General features: G+C 41.2%; 1 protein-coding gene across 1 annotated transcript in view; it reads right to left on the bottom strand.

Annotated features, from left to right (window-relative positions):
- lmbrd1 (LMBR1 domain containing 1) overlaps positions 1-20993 on the bottom strand; it is a 145736-nt gene that overhangs the window by 19415 nt on the left and 105328 nt on the right. The window contains exons 13-14 of the mRNA XM_022681564.2: positions 20582-20731; positions 18319-18400 (exon numbers count right to left, since the gene is read on the bottom strand). Of these exons, the coding sequence (XP_022537285.2) occupies positions 18319-18400; positions 20582-20731 (232 nt within the window). The remainder of the gene's footprint in view (positions 1-18318; positions 18401-20581; positions 20732-20993) is intronic.

Raw genomic sequence — 20993 nt, 5'->3', positions numbered from 1 at the left:
AAACAGAGCAGGGGTCCGGGTGATCCTTCAGACTCCACACCACATAATTAAAAGTGATTAGTGAAGGGAGAGTGAGAAATGCCCTGCGTACCTGTCCAATCTGAAGCCACCAACGTCATTAAAACAAAACATCTGCTGCCGCCGCAGCGTCCGTCCAACGCGGCTCTGCTCGCTACGGCTGATTGTTGCTAGGGAACAGTTAGGACAGGATGAATATTTAATTCATACCGCATTACAATACATCTATTAGCCCGAGGTCTGCCAGTTAAAATTCTTGTGATTTTTTTTTTTTTTTAAGTAGCACTTACGTGGGCTTCCAATTGTTCAAAGAGAAGCTGCATTTACATAAACTCATTCTCCACGGCAGTTAGAAACCGGCTAAAACAATGAGAGCCACTGCATTGTTCATGAGGGATGCTAGCAGACCAAGACTATTGACACTTCAGTGCAGCCGGGACCTGGCAATAATGAAACACTGTGTGCTTTAGAATGATGAGCTCTCTCGCTCTCGTCTCACTGTGCCAAGATATTCCGCGAAAAGTCTCTTTACTTAGAGAGGCAGTTCTCTCTAAGTGCTCACACACAGTATGTGGCCTAAACTGTAAACTCTTGTGCATTACAGACACGACTCTACAACGCAGAATTAAATCGTTTCAATAGTTCCCCTGATAACTGTAAGGAAACTTTAACTCCGGTAATCCTAAGGATCTGTGAGACCTGCTAGAGCTATTCCTTTTCATTGTAAGGAGCAGTCAGGCCAGCTAGAGCTGCCCCAGCCAACTGTAAGGAACTTCAGGTTTGCTAAAGCTGCCCCAGACAGCTGTAAGGAGCCAACTGCAGGCCTGCCCTGTCAGCCATAAAGAACCAATAGACATAAAAGATGATAAATCCCTGATAGAGCTGCCCTAGCCAACTGTAAGGAACCTTCAGCCCTGCTAGAGCTATTCCTATCAATCGTAAGAAGTAGTCAGACCTGATAGAGCTGCCCCAGCCAGCTGTAAGGAACCATTAAGCAGAATAGAGCTACCCTTGCTAACTGCAAGGAGACTTCAGGCCTGCTAGAGCTGCCCCAACCAACTGTAAGGAACCATTAGGCAGAGTAGAGCTACCCTTGCTAACTGTAAGGAGACTTCAGGCTTGCTAGAGCTGCCCCAACCAACTGTAAGGAACCATTAGGCAGAGTAGAGCTACCCTTGCTAACTGTAAGGAGCAGTAAGAATTGCTAGAGCTGCCCCAGCCAACTGTAAGGAGACTTCAGGCCAGCTAGAGCTGCCCCAGCCAACTGTAAAGAACAGTCAGGCCTGATAGAGCTGTCCTAGCCAACTGGAAAAATCCATCAGATCTGCTAGAGCTAACCCTGTCAACCATAAAGAATCAATAGACATAAAAGATGATAGAGCCCTGATAGTACTGCCCTAGCCAATTTGTAAGGCTATCAGCCCTGCTAGAGCTATTCCTGTCAATCTTAAGGAACAGTCAGGCCTGATAGAGCTACCCCAACCATCTGTAAGGAACTCTCAGGCCTGATAGAGCTGCCCCAGCCAACTGTAAGGAAACTTCAGGCCTCCTAGAGCTGCCCCAGCCAACCGTAAGGAACCTGTAGGCCTGCTAGAACTATTCCTCTCAATGGTAATGAGCACTCAGTCCTGATGGAGCTACCCAAGCTAACTGTAAGAAGCAGTCAGGCCAGAAAGAGCTATCCCTGTCAACCATAAAGAATCAAATAATATAAAATATAACAGAGCCCTGATAGAGCTGCCACATGCAACTGTAAGGACCCATTAGGCCGAATAGAGCTGCCCTAGCTAACTGTAACGAGCAGTAAGGCCTGATAGAGCTGCCCCAGCCAACTGTAAGGAACCATCAGGCCAGATAGAGCTGCCCTAGTCAACTGTACAGAGCAGTCGGGCCTATTAGTGCTGCCCCAGCCAACTGTAAGGATCCATGAGACCTGCTAGAGCTGCCCCAGCCAATTGTGAAGCTCCAGCAGACCTGCTAAAGCAGCCAACTGTAAGAAGCAGTCAGGCTACAGAGTTACCAAAACCATCTGTAAGGTACCCTCAGGCCTGATAGAGAAGCCCCAGCTTAATATAAAGCACCATCAGGCCGGATAGAGCTGCCCCAGCCAACTGTAAGGAAACATAATCACTGCCAAAGCTATCCCTTTCAAACTCTAAGGAACCATTAGGCCTAAATAAGATGTCCTTGCCAGCTTCAAGGAAGGAACGTAATGGATGAGTGTAAAATCTCTTCAGTGTACTCAGTATTTAGATGCCATTACAATAAAAGCCACTGACTTGACATCATGACCAAATTACGTACTGCTGTTACATGGCGTTTAGTGTATCAGTGTATGCTTTTAACCTAAAAGGAGTTAAGCCAGAGGAAGCAAGCGCATGCTGGCTAAGCTGCTAAGGGATGAAGGCCGTGACAGAGCTCTAATGACTCCAGACGAGGTAATGAGGAGCGTGACGGTCCACACCTGCTCACACAGTTCAGACAAGTCGTTGGCCTTTCGTCTCGGTGGCCAGTCACTCGCAGCTCGTGCCCATACTGCCCTCTCTCTCTCTTGCTTGATGCTCGCTGCCTTTCTTTCTCTCTTCTCTTTTGCACAAGACTGTCAAAACCTCGCTGACACTGTGTGCGAGCAAGGTCACATGAGAATTTCCCCAAATTGCTTTGCAGAGACATAAATATTTTATTTAAGCCACGTTGCCGGCGTCGGGATTGTGATCGCCAGGCTGGGCTTTCGCAGGACAGGGCTTTGAAATTAAAACCTCCTGTGGGAAGCTGACGAGAGATCATCGGATGTCTCTCTACATTTGTAAAAGAGACAAACGCACACGCGTTGACAGCGAGACGTGTTTTAAAGGGTCGGTACCATCGCAAAGTCAAGAACAGAAAAATACAGAACAACATTCACCATTCAACACCAAGACACAAAGTTTTAACTCCAACGTAAAATCCGCACTGCGGAATGGAGCCAAAACATGGAAGAACATCACTACAATCCTCAAACACAATTAACAACTTGAACCTGTGAAATTGGTTCATGTCCAACCAGGAACACATTGAAGTACAGATGAAAAGAAGTTCCTAGCCATTTGGGTTGTCACCGTGTGTCGTGTTTGAAACCCCGCCCCCTTGTTACTGGTCCCAGGTTCCCTGCTTTTAAGGCAAGTGGTTTAATGATCTGTTAATCTTGCTAATATTAAAAAATATATACATTGACACAACCCATGAGCGACCAACAGCATATAAGGCAAGTGTCCATAAGAGGAAAATGTAGAAAATATAGAGTGTGTCGGGAGAAAAAAGGCCAGATGATTTGATGACGAGCATCTCAAGCCTATAGGCGAAAAATGGACCTCTCTCTCTTTCAGGTACGTAAGACTTCATTCCACATTCAGCCTTCACAAGAAGGCTGGAAATCAATCTGACGGGATGAGAACATTCGCACATGGCACATGTGGAGAGTCATGGGAGACGAACGGCGTAAGTTCCTTTTTAATTTGCAGCTGCCGAGTACGCCGGCGCATCGACTCGGTGACTTGGTGAAGGGTAGCCATGGCAACTACATTTGATCCTCCAGATACAGTGCATCTATCTACTGGAGGATGAACACAGACATAATATCATTAACTGGGAGCTGCAGCGGAGAACAAAACAAAAAAATAAATAAACAAAAACAGGAACGTAGGCGAGAGGAAAGGGAAAGGGAAGGAAGAAACCGGGGGGACGCTAAAACCTCCCGCAAGTCGTTTCCGCTCAAATCAGGCAAAGAAAACGAGGTAATGATTCGTCAAAACATCAAAACGTCAAAACGTGACCGAGGCTTTCTCCTCGCTCCACTGAATGCATAATGCACAAACGGAAAACAGCTTGAACCTGAACGTTTCAACGTTTCCACCTTTGCTAAGCGTTCCTCTCCAGTTAAATAAACATTCTCAATTATGCATTAGACGCAGTTGTTGAGAGGTCATGCAGGAGCGTGCAAAAGTTCAATGACGGCTTGATTTCAACGGCAGGTGTTTGGAAAAAGGAATATTGCATAAGCTTAGCGGCATCTTTAACTTCAAAAGACAAACAAATCAAAAAAATACAAAGGTAAAAAAAAAAACATCAGATGTTTGGACAGTGCAGGTCTTGCAAGGTCTTTACAATATGCAATAGACAGTATTCTACAAATGTGCAAAAAATGGGCAAAAAAATTAACTGGCAACAACAGGATCTTTGGTTCCAAAGCCTTAGCGATGTTTTTGAAGACATTATCTCACAATTTACAAGATTCACAGAATTGACATTGATTTTTCCACAGTTTGTCACCCAACAACTACAAACTTTAATGTGTTTAAATAAGATTTTAAGTCATAGACCAGCACAGAGTAGCACATATCCCTATAGTCTTGTCAGCTTTCGCTGCAATTACAGCTGCAAGTATTTTGGGGTTTAACTTTACCATCTTAAAAACTTTCCCCCATTCTTCTTTACAAAACAGCTCAAGTTCAGCCAGGTTGAATGGAGATCGCCTGTGAACAGCAGTTTTCATGTTTTTCCACAGAAGCTCAAAGAGATTTAGGTCTTTTAGGACTTTAACTGGATCATTCTAACACATTAATATTCCCTGATTTCAACCATTCCACTGTAGCCCTGGCTGTATATTTAGGGTCAACGTCTTGTCGGAAGGTCTCTGGAAGTCTAATGCAGCCTCCAACTCTGTTGCTGCTAAAGAAAAGCATCTCTACAGCATGATGCTGCCACCACCATGTTTCACAGCGGGGATGGTGTGTTCAGGGTGATGAGTAGCGTTAATTGTGTAGAGTGCAAGACTTACAGTTGTCCTGTGGACAGATATTCTTGATCTGCTTAAGCTGTTGATCTCTGCAGCTCCTCCAGAGTGACCATGGGCCTCTTGGCTGCTTGTCTGACTTCAGTGCTTCCCTTGATGGATCTGTTTGTTTGGGTGGACCATGGCCATGTCTTGGTTGGGTTGCCCATTTTTTGGATAACGGATTGATTGATGGAACAGTGCTCTTGGGATGATCATAGCTTGAGATATGTTTTTTATATCCAAACCATGCTTTTAACTTCTTCTCCACAACTTTATCTCTGGCCTGTCTGGTGAGTTTTATGGTCTTAACGATGCTGTTTGTTCACTAGTTTTCACTAACGGACCACTGAGAACTTGACAGAACAGCTCACAAAATCATGTGTATTTATATAGCTCTATTAACGAATTAAATACATTTTGAAGGCAGTTAATTGCACAGGTTTTTATTTAGGGAATTCAAAGTAAAGTAAAATATGTATACTTGCAAGCCATAGTAAGAATCTCACATGGTTCTTTTTATTCTTTAAGACAAAGCCACCCAGAATACAAGTCGTTGCACATCGGCCAGCAAGAAGCAACACATTTCTCTTAATTAAACCATTAATCGATTAAGAGCGTTCTCGATTTAGAGTCCTCCCAGGTTCTCTGAGGGCTCCACTCTTCTTGCATTAACTGACAACTGCACATCTAATCATTCTGACCGCAGTGCACTTAAGGATACACTCCAGCAGACTAATTTGGTCCCTGTTGTCCTCAACAGGCTTGTCCGTCGCTGCTCTGTTGCTCTGTTTGACGTCAATGACATTTGAGCGATTCGAGCGACTTAAGCGATTCGCATCTAAAGACGCGACACAAGACGGGAAATTGAAAACCAGCCAGATCCTTCCACTCAAATTCAGCATTCAATTTAGCTTTCGTGTCACTGTAACCTGTTTTTATTTATTTATCGCATCTAGAATTGAAGCGTTATCAAGACACAAAGGCGCAAAAATGAGCTCTTCGCCATCTGCCTTGGTTGCTGAACAAAGTTTTGCAATTTCTTTTCAAACGCAGACACAGGAGCACCGCCGTCGAGAAGGGAATGCATGAGGGAAAAGAAGAAGCAGAAGCAGTCGTCTTTTATTTATTAAATTCTTTATTTTCCTCTTCAAAACGAGCCCCTGCCAGGTTTTCCTCTTCCTCTGCGCATGAGCCCTGGCCTCCTCGCACATTTTCGGGAGATGCTCTGCCTTGCGTAACAGCTCGTTGCACAACCGAGCGTGAGTAGGAGGAAGTGTCAAGCAGCGAGAGCACATGCGACAGGGAGGGGTCGCCAGCCGAACCCGGCAAACTCTACACCTTCCAGAGCCCGGGGCCTTGCCCCAACGAGCGCGGAGAAAGCAGACACGAACCGTGAGCCCCCCTACTCGACTTCAGGAAAAAAGTGCGAGAGGATCACACTGAGAGAATGACAGAAAACCAGAGAGAAAGAGAGGGAGATTTAATGCCTCAGGAGGCACAGTCGGCATTGGCAGTGTAACAGTTGCTTGGTCTGTCTTCCCTGAAACAAGGAAACAAGGTTACTCTTAAATAAGGTACTGATGGTTTTGACATTTTTGAGGATTCTGAGAACTTTAAACAGACTACAGAATCGCCTGCCTTATTATATTGCGTAGAATCCCTTGAAAGGCTTAGACTAGACAAGATCTTGATAAGAACCTGACAAGAACGTGCCCTGTGGTATCTGGCTCCAAGACAATGGCAGCAGATCCTTGGCAAGCCATGTAAGTTGTGAGGTAGGTGGTTATCCATGACCCTGTTGCCTGGTAAACTGGTTATCCTTCCTTAGAGATTCGGTTCTAAACTAGCCATCAAAGTTTGGCCATTTTCAAAGTGTCTAACATCCTTTCTCACAGTGGCTGACAAAAGTATATATATATATATATACATACACATATACATTTCCCACTTTCTCCCAATTACTAAGCAACAAGCCTCAATGTAGATCAAACCAAGAAGAACCTTTGGCGGTCCAAGATGCATGGACAACCATGGAGAGCACGGTAGTCCTGAAAGTTGCATATGTTGCTCTAAGATCTGTACGATGTCATTTTCTTTGGACTTGTTGCTGAGAACAGTCTGGATGGTCTTTTTACAATCTTTGATCCAGAGCTCATGGCATTCGTTTCTTCTAAAAAAAAGGTCTATGGCCCCGATTGGTCTTGGATTGTGGTCGTGGATACAGCTTTTGTACCAAATCATGATTATACCTGTTTTAGATCACATTTTTATTGAAATAACATGGTTATTTAGTAATTAATTAAAGTTAGAGTAGAGAAAACATGAAATATCTTGGGTTCATACTGTCTGCAGTCAAATAAAGGTCAAAATAAACATATTTTTCGTACTGCCCCAAACCTCTTCTTATTTAAGGATGCTTGTCATAGGAAAAAAACATTAGATAGTACTTATACAGCTCTGGGAAAAAATGAAACCACTTAAAATAATGAATTTCTTTGATTTTACCAAATTGAAGTCATCAAACCAAGCTAAACTGCTTGAATATTTGCACCAGAAGTAAAGGCAAAAAAAATATTCAAAAGCAGTGTGTAAGACTGGTGGAGGAGAACATGTTGCCAAGATGCATGAAAAAAACTGTGATTAAAAACCAGGATTATTCCACCAAATATGGATTATTTCTGAACTCTTAAAACTTTATAAATATGAACTTGTTTTCTTTGCATTATTTGAGGTCTGAAAGCTCTGCATTATTGATGTTATTTCAGAGCAAATAAATGCTCTAAATAAAAATATTTTTATTTGAAATTTGGAAGAAATGTTGTCCTTGGTTTTTTAGAATAAAACAACAATGATTCAGAAACTGAAGTGTTCTTTTAATTTTTTCCCAGAGCTGTATAACTTAAATATGTGCCAACGCTCAGGATGACCCAGTTGGATGTTACTGGAACTGGTTATTAATGGTCAAACTACAAGCGCTGGTGACCATTCATCAAACAACAGCTCTTCATCACTCCCCACTTTAACATCCGTGGGGAAGAAAATGTCCACGAGCATTATCCTTAATCTCCTCCTCCTTACTGCCGAGGATCTCAAACTGCTCCTCAGGGAAACCCATATGGTCCAGATTTCTGTTTCAACCCAACTCACATCATATACAAATCTGAGACCATCAGAGAAGCTTTTCCACTGCAGGGCTAAACGTTTCATTCACTTTTCCACATGGACACAGTTCACCACGAAATACTCAAAAACCATGGTTAGTTAACCTTACTTGGGGCTACTGAACTGTGTAGTGGGAGGGTTTAAAGACTGAAGGATCTCCCTATTGGCTAACCAGGCCTTGCAACCACAGTGATGTGAGAAAAGGCACATAGCATGAATGCTAGCAAAGAGTTAGCGATGTGGGACAAGCCTGGGGACCAGCTTCTTTTCCAAAAGTTACAGCAAATACAGAAAAACAAATAAGATTATAAATATAAAGAATGGGAGACACTATATGTACAATACAACAAGGACACAAACAGACAAACGTTAGGTTAAAAGACACATGACAATACAGCTAGACAGCTTGGTTGTCAGAATGCTAAAACCATACCAATGATGCTGGAATAGGGTCCAGCTAGCTTTGTGTTAAAGATGCTGGACAAATTTGATGATTCGCATGGTTTTGTGCATGCTAACACCATGGAAGTGATGTGAAATGAGGCCAGTTGTTGGATGTGAGAGAAACTTGGTTTCTGGCCTGATTGCTGGCATGCTAAAGCCAGAGGTAGTAATGTTAAATGAGCCCCGTCGTTGGTATGCTAATGCTAGATGTGGGACAAACTTGGTTTCTAGCCTAGTTGCCTGCATGCGAACACCACAACAATGATGTTGGATGAGCCACATTGGGGTCAAGCTAACTTTGTGTTAAAGATGTGGGAGAAACTTGGTGGCAGGCATGGTTTTTTAACACCATGGTAGTGATGTTAAATGAGCCCAGTTGCCAAAAAAACAAAACCTTGTTTCCAGGATGCAAAAGTCACAGTAGTAAAGCTGGATGAGCTTAAAGGTGGTGGACAAGCTTGGGCGTTGGTATCGTTGCCTGCATGCTAACACCATGGTATTAATATTAGATAAGCCCTATTGCCAGCATGCTAATGCTACAGAAGTGATGTTGGAGAAGCCTGGTTGCTGACCTGATTGCTGGGATTTTAACACTATGGTATTTTCAATGAGCCCAATTACTGGCAAGCTAATGCCACATTAATAATATTGTATAAACCTGGTTTCCGGCATGCTAAAGCCACTGTAGTCATGTTGGATGAGCCAAATTGGGGGCAAGCTAACATTTTTTGTTTTTTAAAGATGTTGGAAAAACTTGGCTGCCGACATGATTGCCTGAATGCTAAAACCACGGTAGAGATGTTCGATAAGCCCAATAGCTGTAAAGCCATTGCTGTGTTAGCAACGTTGGACAAGCCTGGTTTCCGGCATGCTAAAGCCACAGTAGTGAAGTTGGATGAGCCAAAAGATGTGGGACAAACTTGGTCGTTGGTATGGTCGCCTGCATGCTAACACTATGGTTGTGATGTTAGATGAGCATAGTTGCTGGCATGCTAATACTACGTTAACAATGTGGAATAAGCCTGGTTTATGGGCATGCTAAAGCTATAGTAGTGAGATTGGATGAGCCAAATTGGGGACAAGACAGGACCTGGGACAAACTTTGTTAAATGAGCTGAAATACAGGGGACTGAATAGGTCATTTAGCAAATTAGCATATGGGAATGAGACCAACAAAATCCAACAACAGCCAACGATGATACAATCCGATTTCTGGTCCTGATTTAGCAACACAGTAAATGGAAGAAGAAACCGTAACCATTGCAACGGATTTCCAACGGTCAAGGAGGCCATAGAGTCCCTGAGGCTTGATTCAGGAACCACTGCCTTACTGAACTACAACGCAATTACAGAATCAAATTATTCAATCTTGGATCCACATTATGAGATGGAGATGGATGTGTGTTATTATCTACGCTGTATTAATATGTGGTGAAGTAGCCCATGTCACGGACCTCGAGCTGACCTTATGCAAACACGACTAAATGAACTTGAACGCAAGGTTAAAGCAGCAGCGCTGCATTTCACATTCTAATGCGGAGGAACGGCATGCGTTTAGGGCCTGAATGCAAATGTAGAAGAACGATACTGATCCAAGATCAGCTTTCCCTTTGCATTGCTTTAAATATGTAATTACAAACAGGAATATGTGCACAAGACCTTCAGAAAAAAACAGAACCTTGCATCTAGGGGCTTTTTCTTTGTCAGCAATTATTATATTTAAGAGCACTTTAATGTAATATGAATTATATTATTATATCATGATCTGGTTCCAATGACATCCATCAATCAAAACATGCAATCATAAGAATATGACAAAAAGCTAATTTTGACAAAAAGCCAAACAGTTAAAAATATAGTGCTGTTAAAATAGATTTCTTTAGTTTTTGTTTTCCAGACTATTAAACACAGTTAATATCAGACAAACATAACCTGAGTTAATAAAAAAAACAGTTATAAAATTATGATTTTATTTATTAGGGAAGGGAAAAAGCTATCCAAACCAATCTAGCTGTATGTAAAAAAAAAGAAAGAAAAGTAATTGCCACCACATGAATTAACTGTGATTTAACATTTTGTCTCGGAAAGCTGAGTACACTATCCACACCAGTTAAACATGGTGGTGGTAGTGTGATGGTCTGCGGCTGCTTTGCTGCTTCAAGACCTGGATGGAACCATACATTGTGCGCTCTACCGGAAAATCGTGAAGAAGAATATCCGCCAATCAGTTTGTGACCTTAAGCTCAGGTGCACTTGGGTTCTGCAGCAGGACAATGACCCAAAGCTCACAAACACAAAGTCCACATCTAAATGGCTTAAAAAAACAATTTAACCAAAACTTAAATGAAGGTTTTAAAGTTGCCTAGTCAAAGTCTGATTGAAAGGACGTTCACGTTGGGAAATCCTCCAATGTGTCTGAATTAAAACAATTCTGTAAAAGAGAGTGCACCAAAATACAGGCCAATTCTAAAACTCCAAACTGTTACATCACAGTCTTGACTCTTGCCTCTTCCTATTTTTCCTACACCTCCTTAATGTTCATGTCTCAACCATTCTGCTTCACAAAGAGCAGTGGAGCATACTCTACAATACTCTACAGAGCGTAGACCTCGCTGGAATCGATCGGCCACGAAATCCAAGCATTCCCAGCTATTAACAGTCTGAAGCTGGTCCGAGACATTTAGCGCAATCAGAGCAGCATAATGCTAATTGGCCTCCAATGGTCGCCATCCAACGATTATTAGCATTCCAATGAACATTAGCGGAGTGTTCGTTTGCAGCGTTTGCCAACAGGTACCTTTAACGCGGCCCTTTCTTCGCCTTCGCCGTTCCTTCAAAGCTCTCGGCGACATTAAGGAGCTAATATTGCCTCCCCTCGTGGCCAGCGGGTGAGAGTGACCCATTAGTCAGGTCTTATTAAGCAGAACAAAGCTGTGCCATTAGCCCTCGCCGCCGCAGAGCTCCAAAAACAGCAATTTGAGAGACAGCAGACTCTTCCTGAATCAGACTCTCCTCTTCTTTTTTTTCTTCCACATCTTTCTGCAAGCGTGACTCCAAACAGGAGGGCACGGCACGGTAATGACAGCACTCGGGAAATGAGCTTGGCGAGAAGTGCCTTCATAGAGGAGGCAACCACAGGAACGCTCCAATATTTGTTGTGAAATGCCATCTGGAGAAAGCGGGATATTAAACAGATGATTTGTGAAGCCACGGCGAGGCGGTTCTATTGTGGCGGCGGCGCGAAAGCGTGCAAATGAACGTCTTCACACACATCAAGACTGCAATGATGCCTGACAGGGCGGGCGCGTTAGTAAGGCACGTAGGCGCGACGGTACGGGAGTCAAGAGAGGAGATATTAATGGGCCTGGTGCCATCGCAATAATGCGAACAAACGTCCAGACGAGCTCTGCTCTGCTTATCGGAAGGGACAAATAAATAGCACGAGCCCTTCTTAACAGTCCGTGGTCCTGGTTTCTCCCGTTCCCTCGTGTACAGACGAGACGAGGCGAGACGACGGGAGGCTGGTGGGGCAAGAAGACGCAAAAAGCAGATAGACAGGGAGAAGGTGGCACAACCAAGTCATGGGCTCTCAAGGCTTGTAGACGCGTCCTCAAATTTTGCAGGGCTTGGGGTACAGTTATGATCTGCTGCTAATGTCAGATTTTGGTGCTAGATACTACAGGACACCTTTAGAGGTCTTGACAGGTCAGAACATCAGGAATATCTTGCAGCATGTTCCTGAAATGCAGTGGTCAGTACCTACCAAAAGTGCTCAAAGAAAGAAAGGTCAAGTTTTAACCTTCGTCAGGGTCGTCTTGGACACTCAATGCAACGTAGAAACGGCACTGTTCTTGGTTGCAAACCTAATTTTGAACCGGTTTGCTGCGTTTCCACCAACAAAAGTAGGTTACGGAACCAGGAACGTTCGTTCGCAGTGAGAACTGAAGAATATAAGGTCCTAAAGTGTGAACTGTGACCGTTTCTGTTGATGACGTATGATGTGACGTTTTTCTAGGTTCCACTTGGTAGAAACACAAGCTGGTTCGCTAAAAAAGCACCACAGTTCCTATAAGCCTGAATGAAAATTGAAGCCTGAGTTCTATTGGTGGAAAATCGCTAATAGAGGTCCAAACCAAGCTCTACTTAAAAAGAACAGATTGGGAGGCTGTGACGGTCGGCAAGCATGACGTGACTGGAGACGGATCGATTTCTGGTGACCCGCTGAGCGACTTCTGCCCAGCCGAGGTGTTCTCCACCCCGCAAGACTGAGCCTCAGCAGGGCTTCTGCCTCAAGACCCCCATAAACAGGTTGAACACAGCTTTACGGGAAACTTTAGTTCGACAGACTGTCAGTATTTACTTCACCTCTACTTATCTTGGCATATTTGTGAATCGCAAACAATCAAACACGATCAAACATGGCAGAGGAGATCCATTAGAAAACGGAAGAACAGAAAAAAACAGCAGAAAAATGGGTCGATTCTAAAAGTCCAAAACTGTTACATCACAGTCTTGACTCTTCACTCTTCTAAAAGGTACTTCTTGAATAATATGAAGGTGCCCAATAAAACACTGAACATTTTGTACGTACTGAATAATTACTACTTAATGAAAAAGTACTACGTACTAAATAATAAGGTAGGTAATATACAGTACTTCTTGAATTATATGTAGATACCAAATAAAGTACTGAATATTTTGTATTTACTGCATAATTACTATGAAATGAAAAAGTAGTAAGTACTAAATAATAAGGTAGGTAATATACAGTACTTCTTGAATTGTATGAAGATACCAAATAAAGAACTGAATATGCTGTATTTAGTGATTAATTACTACTTTATGAAAAAGTAGTAAATATTTAGTACTTCTTGAATAATATGAGGGTGCCAAATAAAGTACTGAATATTTTGTATTTAGTGAATAATTACTACTTAATGAAAAACATAGTAAATATTTAATACTTCTTAGATAATATGAAGATGCTGAATAAATTACTGAATATTTTGTATTTACTAAATAATTACTACTTAATGAAAAAGTAGTAAATACTGAATAATAAGGTAGGTAATATAGAGTACTTCTTGAATTGTATGAAGATACCAAATAAAGTACTGAATATGTTGTATTTAGTGAATAATTACTACTTAATTAAATACTAGTATGTTATATATATATATATATATATATATATATATATATATATATATATATATATATATATATATATGTGTGTGTGTGTGTGTGAGTGAGTGTGCTGTGGGTGTAATGCTGTGGTAATGCAGTGTGATGAGAGCGTTATATCGCAGTGCCCTCCTCTGGATACAGAACAGCATGATGATCCAGGAGCTCTGCAGCACATCCGCAGATCATCAGCCGTATCTCCTCATAAAAGCTTTATATGAGGAAGGTGCAGGGCTGAGGAGATTACACACTCGTGCTCTGGAAAGCAGAAGCTCTGAAATATAGATGAAAAGTTCTCTGGAACGCTAAAACGCCGGGCCGGCTTCTGACACGCGTGTGAGCGACGTGCTCTGAAGAGGGCATGTGATAAAAGCCCGAGCGAGCAGCTGCTGGAATCCGTGCAGAACATCATCTAAAACATGAAATCCATCATAACCTTTCACATCAGCAGCGTGATTACATATACTATTACACAGCTCAACATATAAACACATATATAACACATTAACTCAGACCTGGAGCCTGTATACCACCATTCACACTGTATCTCAACTCAAATCACTTACAGTATTAAAGTACTTACTAAATACCAATTACCAAATACTAAAAAAACAGTACATACTCAAAACTTAATATTTATGTAATATGAATCAAATTGTATGGACTGAGTACTTAGTTTGTAATTAGTAGATACTGAATCCATACTCTTTACTTAAGGTTGTTAAAATGTGTAGGTACAGAGTAATTAAAAGGTACTATACAGTATTAGAAGGTCCTGTTCCATTGGTACTCAATATTTCAATAAATAGAACTTCTCAAATAATTTGTAGATATTTGTTTTTAAATATTTTTTAGGTCTACATGCGTTTGATTTTATACATGTTTGGCCATACAAATTTTTGGGCCTACATGTATTAAATATCTCGTTTTTATGTCTACAAGTGTTAAATATCATGTTTTAAGGTGTGTTTGGGTCTATAAATTTTTGGGCCTACACCTGTTAAATCCCATGTTTTTAGGTCTACATTTGTTCGGGCCTACACGTGTTAAATCTCACGTTTTGAGGTCTACACTTTTGGGCCAATAAATGTTTAAGTCTATACATGTCAAATACCGCTTTTAGGACTACATGTGTTTGGTCCTATGTATGTTCGGGCCTACACATTTGGGTGGATATGTGTTAAGGCCTACACATGTTGAATACCATGTTTTTAGGTCTACACTTTTGGGTCTATACAAGTTTAGGCCTTTAAATGTCAAATACCATGTTTTAGGTCTACATTTTTGGGCTTATACGTGTTTGGGTCTACACGTGTTAAATCCCACATTTTAGGTCTATATGTGGTTGGTCCTATACGTGTTCCGGAGTACACATTTTTGGACCAACACGTATTAAATCTCACATTTTTAGGTTTACATGTGTTTGGGTCTGAACGTGTTAAATCTCACGTTTTTAGATCTACATATTTGGGTCTATATGTTTTTGGGCCTACACGTGTTAAACAGGTTTTTAGGTCTACTACACATGTTGGGCCTAAACATTTTGAATCATGCATGTTTTTAGGTCTACACGTGTTTGGTCCTACACATGTTTGGGCCCACACATTTTAAATACCACATGTTTTTAGGCCTACAAGTGTTGGGGCAAATGTTCGGGCCTTCACATGTTAATTCCCATGTTTTAGGTCTACGTGTTCAGGCCTACACATATTAAATTCCACAAATTCCATACAAGTGTTCGGTCCTACAGTATATGTGTTTGGGCCTACAACTTCTCTGGCCTACATATGCTCAATCCTAAATGTTTTTAGGTCTAAATGTGTTTGTGCCTATATGTGTTCAGTCCAACAAGTGTTCAAATCCCACATGTTCTTAGGTCTACACATGTTCAGTCCTGCATATATTTGTAGAGCTCTAGACTCTAAAAGAATCTAAGGTATCAGTATACACTGTTTACATGAACTATTTAAATAACTGCAATATATAATTATAATCATAGTTTTGATTAGTTAGTGCCTACATTCTACATTTATATCATGATACGGGCTCCTTAAAACTGGCCTATACTTCTATCCAATTCTACAAACTGCACTCAGAAATACATGAAGCAGTTTTTAGTGTTTTTGGGCCAGTTCTGCAGTATTTATGCAACAGCCTCGCTGATCCCGACTCGCGCCTCGGATTCTTCGCCTTCCTCTCTAATTAAAATAGCTCATGACTCATTGCCCACTCTAAACACTGCGGGAAAGCGGCACATATATCTGCAATTAACTGCTAATGTATGGTAGCAATTAACCTTATAGTTAGTAATTACGTTTTTGCCAGTTACCAGCGTTAATTTCCAGGATTTTAAATAATAATACCGGGCTTCCTGTGAGCGCCGTGTTATTTCCCATCTAAAACTGGCCATCCTGACCAGCAGGCACGGGTCCTCCACCGCCACGTCATCCGGATTAACCTTTCTAATATCAAATATTCAACAGGGACCATTTAAAACTAATTATCTGCCAATTTACAGTAAAATCTGCATATAATAACATTTACCATGACCGTTTCAAAGCCTGACCTCCCCCACAGAGCGGCGAGGCCACGGCTACGAAAGGTCCACCTAAAGTTCAAGAGTCCTGAGGTGGAGATTAAATTCAGGATCCACAGTTTAGAATTAATTATGTTTTTTTTTTATTTAACTTTAAATGCAGCTGGATGAATAAATATGTGATTAAATGCTTGAGTTTGATTAAATAATTGCTAATAATGTAAAATGTATAAAACCAACCCTCATTTCAGACGAATTAAATTGAATAAACATGCACCAGTTGTTTAAAGGTATAATTAGAACAGCATTTCTAAGGTAAATGTATGATTAGAACAGCATTTCTGAGGTAAATGCATGATTAGAACAGCAATTCTGAGGTAAATGTATGATTAAAATTGCAGTGCTAAAGCAAGTAAGTTTAGAATAGCACTCCTAAGGTAAATGTATGATTAGAATAGCATTTCTGAGGTAAACGTACGATTAGAATAGCATTTCTGAGGAAAACGTATAATTAGAATAGCATTTCTGTGGCAAATAGTTAATTAGAACAGCACAGATGAGGTGAAATATTTATTAAAATAGCATTTCTGAGGTAAATGAATGATTAGAATAGAATTTCTGAGGTAAATTTATAATAAGAACAGCATTTCTGAGGTAAATTTATGATTAGAATAGCACTGCTGAGGTAAATCTATTGTACATTGTTGGGTATGTCTGCTTGGACAACAAACATATTAAGGATTCAATCCCTTTATCTTAAATAGTGGTTTGGATGCTTGCTTTTTTTGAGTAAAAAGGAAGATTTAAAACTTTTGTATTTAATATTTTATAGCCGACTTTTGGACAAATGCTAATTTTTACTTTGTATACAAGTTCACATACTTTATCTTCATAACTTCAGTGTATCCACAGCTCCACCGTAGCTTTTTTTTTTTACGTGAATGAATAAATAATCAGAACAGAGCTGATAGGACGGGGTAACTGGTGTTTGCATGGCTGCTTCCCTGTAATAAATGTTGACGCTGAGAAAGCAAGAGCCTCGCTAATGCATAAGTAAACGGCTGTCCCTGATATTAATTTGTCATGTAAATAATGGATGAGGGCCGGTGATGCAGACAGGGCTCCAGTGCCACTGTTACAGGGACTCCGCCCACTCCCAAACACACCACCTCCTCCATCCTCTTCAGCCTTTAGCCTGAATAAATACGATGCTACAGGAGGAGCGGCGACGGGCGGTGATGAACTGCTTTGTGTCAGTAAGTGCTGGTTAGGATTTAAAGTATTTTTCGCTGTCCAGAATAAAAACATGAAAGAATATAGAAGAGTTTTGTCCTATCCGGCTCAGTGTTACTGAACTCGATTGGCTGGTGGAGCATTGGAGACCTCAGAAGGGGAACCTTAAAGCTCAGTAGCTCATTCACATTAAAGTGCATCAAATTATAAGGTGCACTATCAATGCACATATACTTTTAAGTGAATAAGCTACTGATCTCTGAGTTTCCTCTTCTGAAGTCTCCATTGCTCCACCAGCCACTCGCATTCAGTAAAACTGAGCCAGACGGACGGTCACTTTAAGAGACGCTATAAGGAACTTCTAATTCAGCAGGTCTCACTGCTGGGTGTTGGTGGGTAGCTAACTAACCAAGTTAAGAAAAGCTAAGCTTAGTAAAGAAAACTGTAATTAAAAAAGACTTTCTTTTAAGGTCAAACGAGCTCTGGATCTATACTCATTTCTCTCCTGGTGGAGTAAGGCATTTCCATTTATTTACAATAAACGTATAATCCCATAATTTCTCCAGCACCAAGGCTGGAGCATTAGCATTAGCATTAGCAGCTAACTGCTAGCTATCTACACTGAGGCACCCTGAGTGCTACGGTAAGTCAGGGCTATATTAGCTACAGACCGATATGCTCACCACTGAACGACGAAAGAGCTTTTAGCGGCTAATGCTAATGCTGTTCCAGCAGATAAGGCACACTGGATTATAAGGTGCATTGATATAATAATATTTTTTGGAAAAATTAATTGATTTTAAGTGCACCTTATTGTGCAAAAAATACAGTATTTTGTGTTATTTCCGTACATTACTTAAATGATCAACTATTTTTTTCCTCAAATATATTTTTTCTCAATTCCTAATGTGTACAATAAAAGTCTTACCTTCTGGAGCTTCTGCATCACATATCTTGGTGGTGGAAGAAGTCTGGTTTCCTGGTACTGAACCATCTGTGGTCAGTGGAGTCTACAGTAAAAAATAAAACAAATAAGTAAATAAATAACACATACAGGTCAAATAACAGCCAAAGGATTTTAGTAACCAATGGACTTTCAAAATGTGTAAAATGTACAGTATGGACGGGCAATATGGTTGAATTATTGAATTAAGACATTAAAAACACATGTTTAAGTAAACAATATTTTACATGACACATTTAGAATGTATCATCTTTAATGAAATTACTCCAAAAGGGCATGAACAACTCATCCAGGAGGTCCCAAAAGAACCCAGAACAGCATTTAAAAAACTGCAGGATCTCACTAAAGCCTCAGAAATAAGAGACAGGGTGAAAATGGTCTCCATGGGAGAGTTCCAATGCAATATAAGGATTGGAACATGTGAGTTTGATTATTTATTATATTTTTGCCAATATATTCAATATAGCAGTGTATATATACACAGTATACATACTTGTGCATATATACAAGATATGTCCATTTAATTGCACTGAAATAATAATAATACCAGCCCAAGTTCTGAGGGGGTGCTTTTAGACAGATGATGCTAATTGGTCGAGTCTAAGGCGCAGTGGGAGGCATGTTACTGCTATAAACCAATCATGTTCTTTCCTCACCGATCCCTGAGCAACCGGTCCACTGACCAGACCACCCACAGTCCGCCGGAGAACAAATTACCATGCAAAACAGCTCACAGGAAGTGGCTGCTGAGTCTTACAGGTGAAACTGAGGAGCGGGCAGGGCTAAAACCCCACAGAGTCACCAGAATAAAGATAAAGGCAGAGTAAAAAGGTAGCAGTATGGGGTCAATAGGGTTTTTTATAGAGTTTAAAATGAGATTCAGGACCCTATTTTATTGATCTATAGGTATGTTGGGAGCCGTGCACTGTGTTGCTTGATTTAAGGCAGTGTATCAGTGTGTCTTTGCTATCATAACGATGGGAAAAGTACACCTTGCGCGACTTGAAACGCAATGCAAAAGGAATGGACTAATTCTCTTAATTTATCATCAAGGGTGTGGTTAATTCTTTGGGCGTAATGTGAAATAAACCAAACAGCTTTAAGAGTCAGGTGCGCTCTGACTTTGGCGAATTGCTATTTTAATGGTGCAGCTACCTGAACAAGTTCAAAGCTTCTCAGCAGAGGAAACTGATCTGCTCGTTCACACTGTGAAGGAGCTCCAGTAGCTCATTTAAAGGGAACAGCAAAAGGTAATTTATTTAATATTCTGTTTATTGTTGATGTAAAAGTTGGGTTTGTGCACTGCTGCGTGTACAAGCTTCGGGAATGCACCTGTGTCGACAAGATAGCGATAAACGTCTGACTGTTGACGTCTGTCTGGGTTATAGTCAGTCAGCGGAGCACCTGAATTAGATATATTCACATATATTGTTATTTAAACGACTCAGATTGAAGGATATCTCATCAGTTCTGTTTGCTAAATGATTGTCTCGTAATAATTCGAATTAAGCGACATATGCTGTTTTCGAATTGTTCTGTCTTTTCTGTGTTCCTAAAATCGTGCCCCTTTAAAACTACGCACCCTTGCAGAACTCCAGCCTAGTAGCACTGTGTGATGTTGACTTCACCAGAGGGTAGAATCTTTAGAAGCAGCGCAGAGTGCAGGGAGTGAATTTGGGGGTGAATTTTGAGTTTAGGGGTTCTAGTTTTAATTAAGGGGGCTAAGCACTGCCACTATGATCAGGAGATTGCCTGTTTGAATCCCAGTCATGCATCTTGCTATCAGCTACCAGAGCCCTGAGACAGCACAATTGGTCTTGCTCTCTCTTTCTGGGTGGGTACAGTAGATGGCACTCGCTCTTTCCCTTCATCACTTCTAGGGTGATGTGGATCAGCACAAGGCTGCGTCTGTGAGCTGATGTATCAGAACCGAGTCGCTGCGCTTTCCTCCGAGCGTTAGCGCTGTGATGCTACTCAGCAATGCTGTGAGTGGGGAGAACTGAGGAGAAAATGGGAAAAATTTGACATAAAATTATTTATATTAGAGGGATCAGACGCAACCAATCCCCTTCTTAATTTGCGCCCTAATTTTTCCACCGTTTTAACTGAGGTAATTGTCAGACGGTCCCTTACTCTGTATTAAAACAGTAACAGTGATTGAACTGGTGTCAAATCAGTGGAAAGGAGATGAAAATCTGTTCATAATTTCACAGCCTCTCTCTCTTACCTGCAGCAGGTACTTCTGGCTGCCGTACATGACGTACTGCGGGGCCAGGCTGTAGATCATGTAGCTGGTGTGGAGCACGATGAGGAGCAGGATCATGCAGAGGAAGAGCAGGGCCTGTGGACAGGTTCTTCGAGGCCTGATCTTATACAGCTGCAGATAGAAAGATGAAAAGGAGATTAAAAAAAGGAGAAAAAAACGAAGAAATCACTGAAACCATGATTAACAGCAGTGTTTTAGTGCTACTGTTGCTGTTTTAATAATAAAAAAAATACCCATCTTTACTATGCTAGTAGTGGTGTTTAATTACCTAGCTATGGTTAACAAACCTTCCTGAAGCTAAGTGATTACCCGTTCAGCAGAAAAACAGCCAGCTCAGCCGTTTCCATGACTGCAGTGCACTGTTTTAGTGCTG

The sequence above is a fragment of the Astyanax mexicanus genome, chromosome 25 (assembly GCF_023375975.1).
Source record: "Astyanax mexicanus isolate ESR-SI-001 chromosome 25, AstMex3_surface, whole genome shotgun sequence".
NCBI classification, from domain to species: Eukaryota; Metazoa; Chordata; class Actinopteri; order Characiformes; family Acestrorhamphidae; genus Astyanax; species Astyanax mexicanus.
This window is presented reverse-complemented; position numbering and strand designations above follow the sequence as displayed.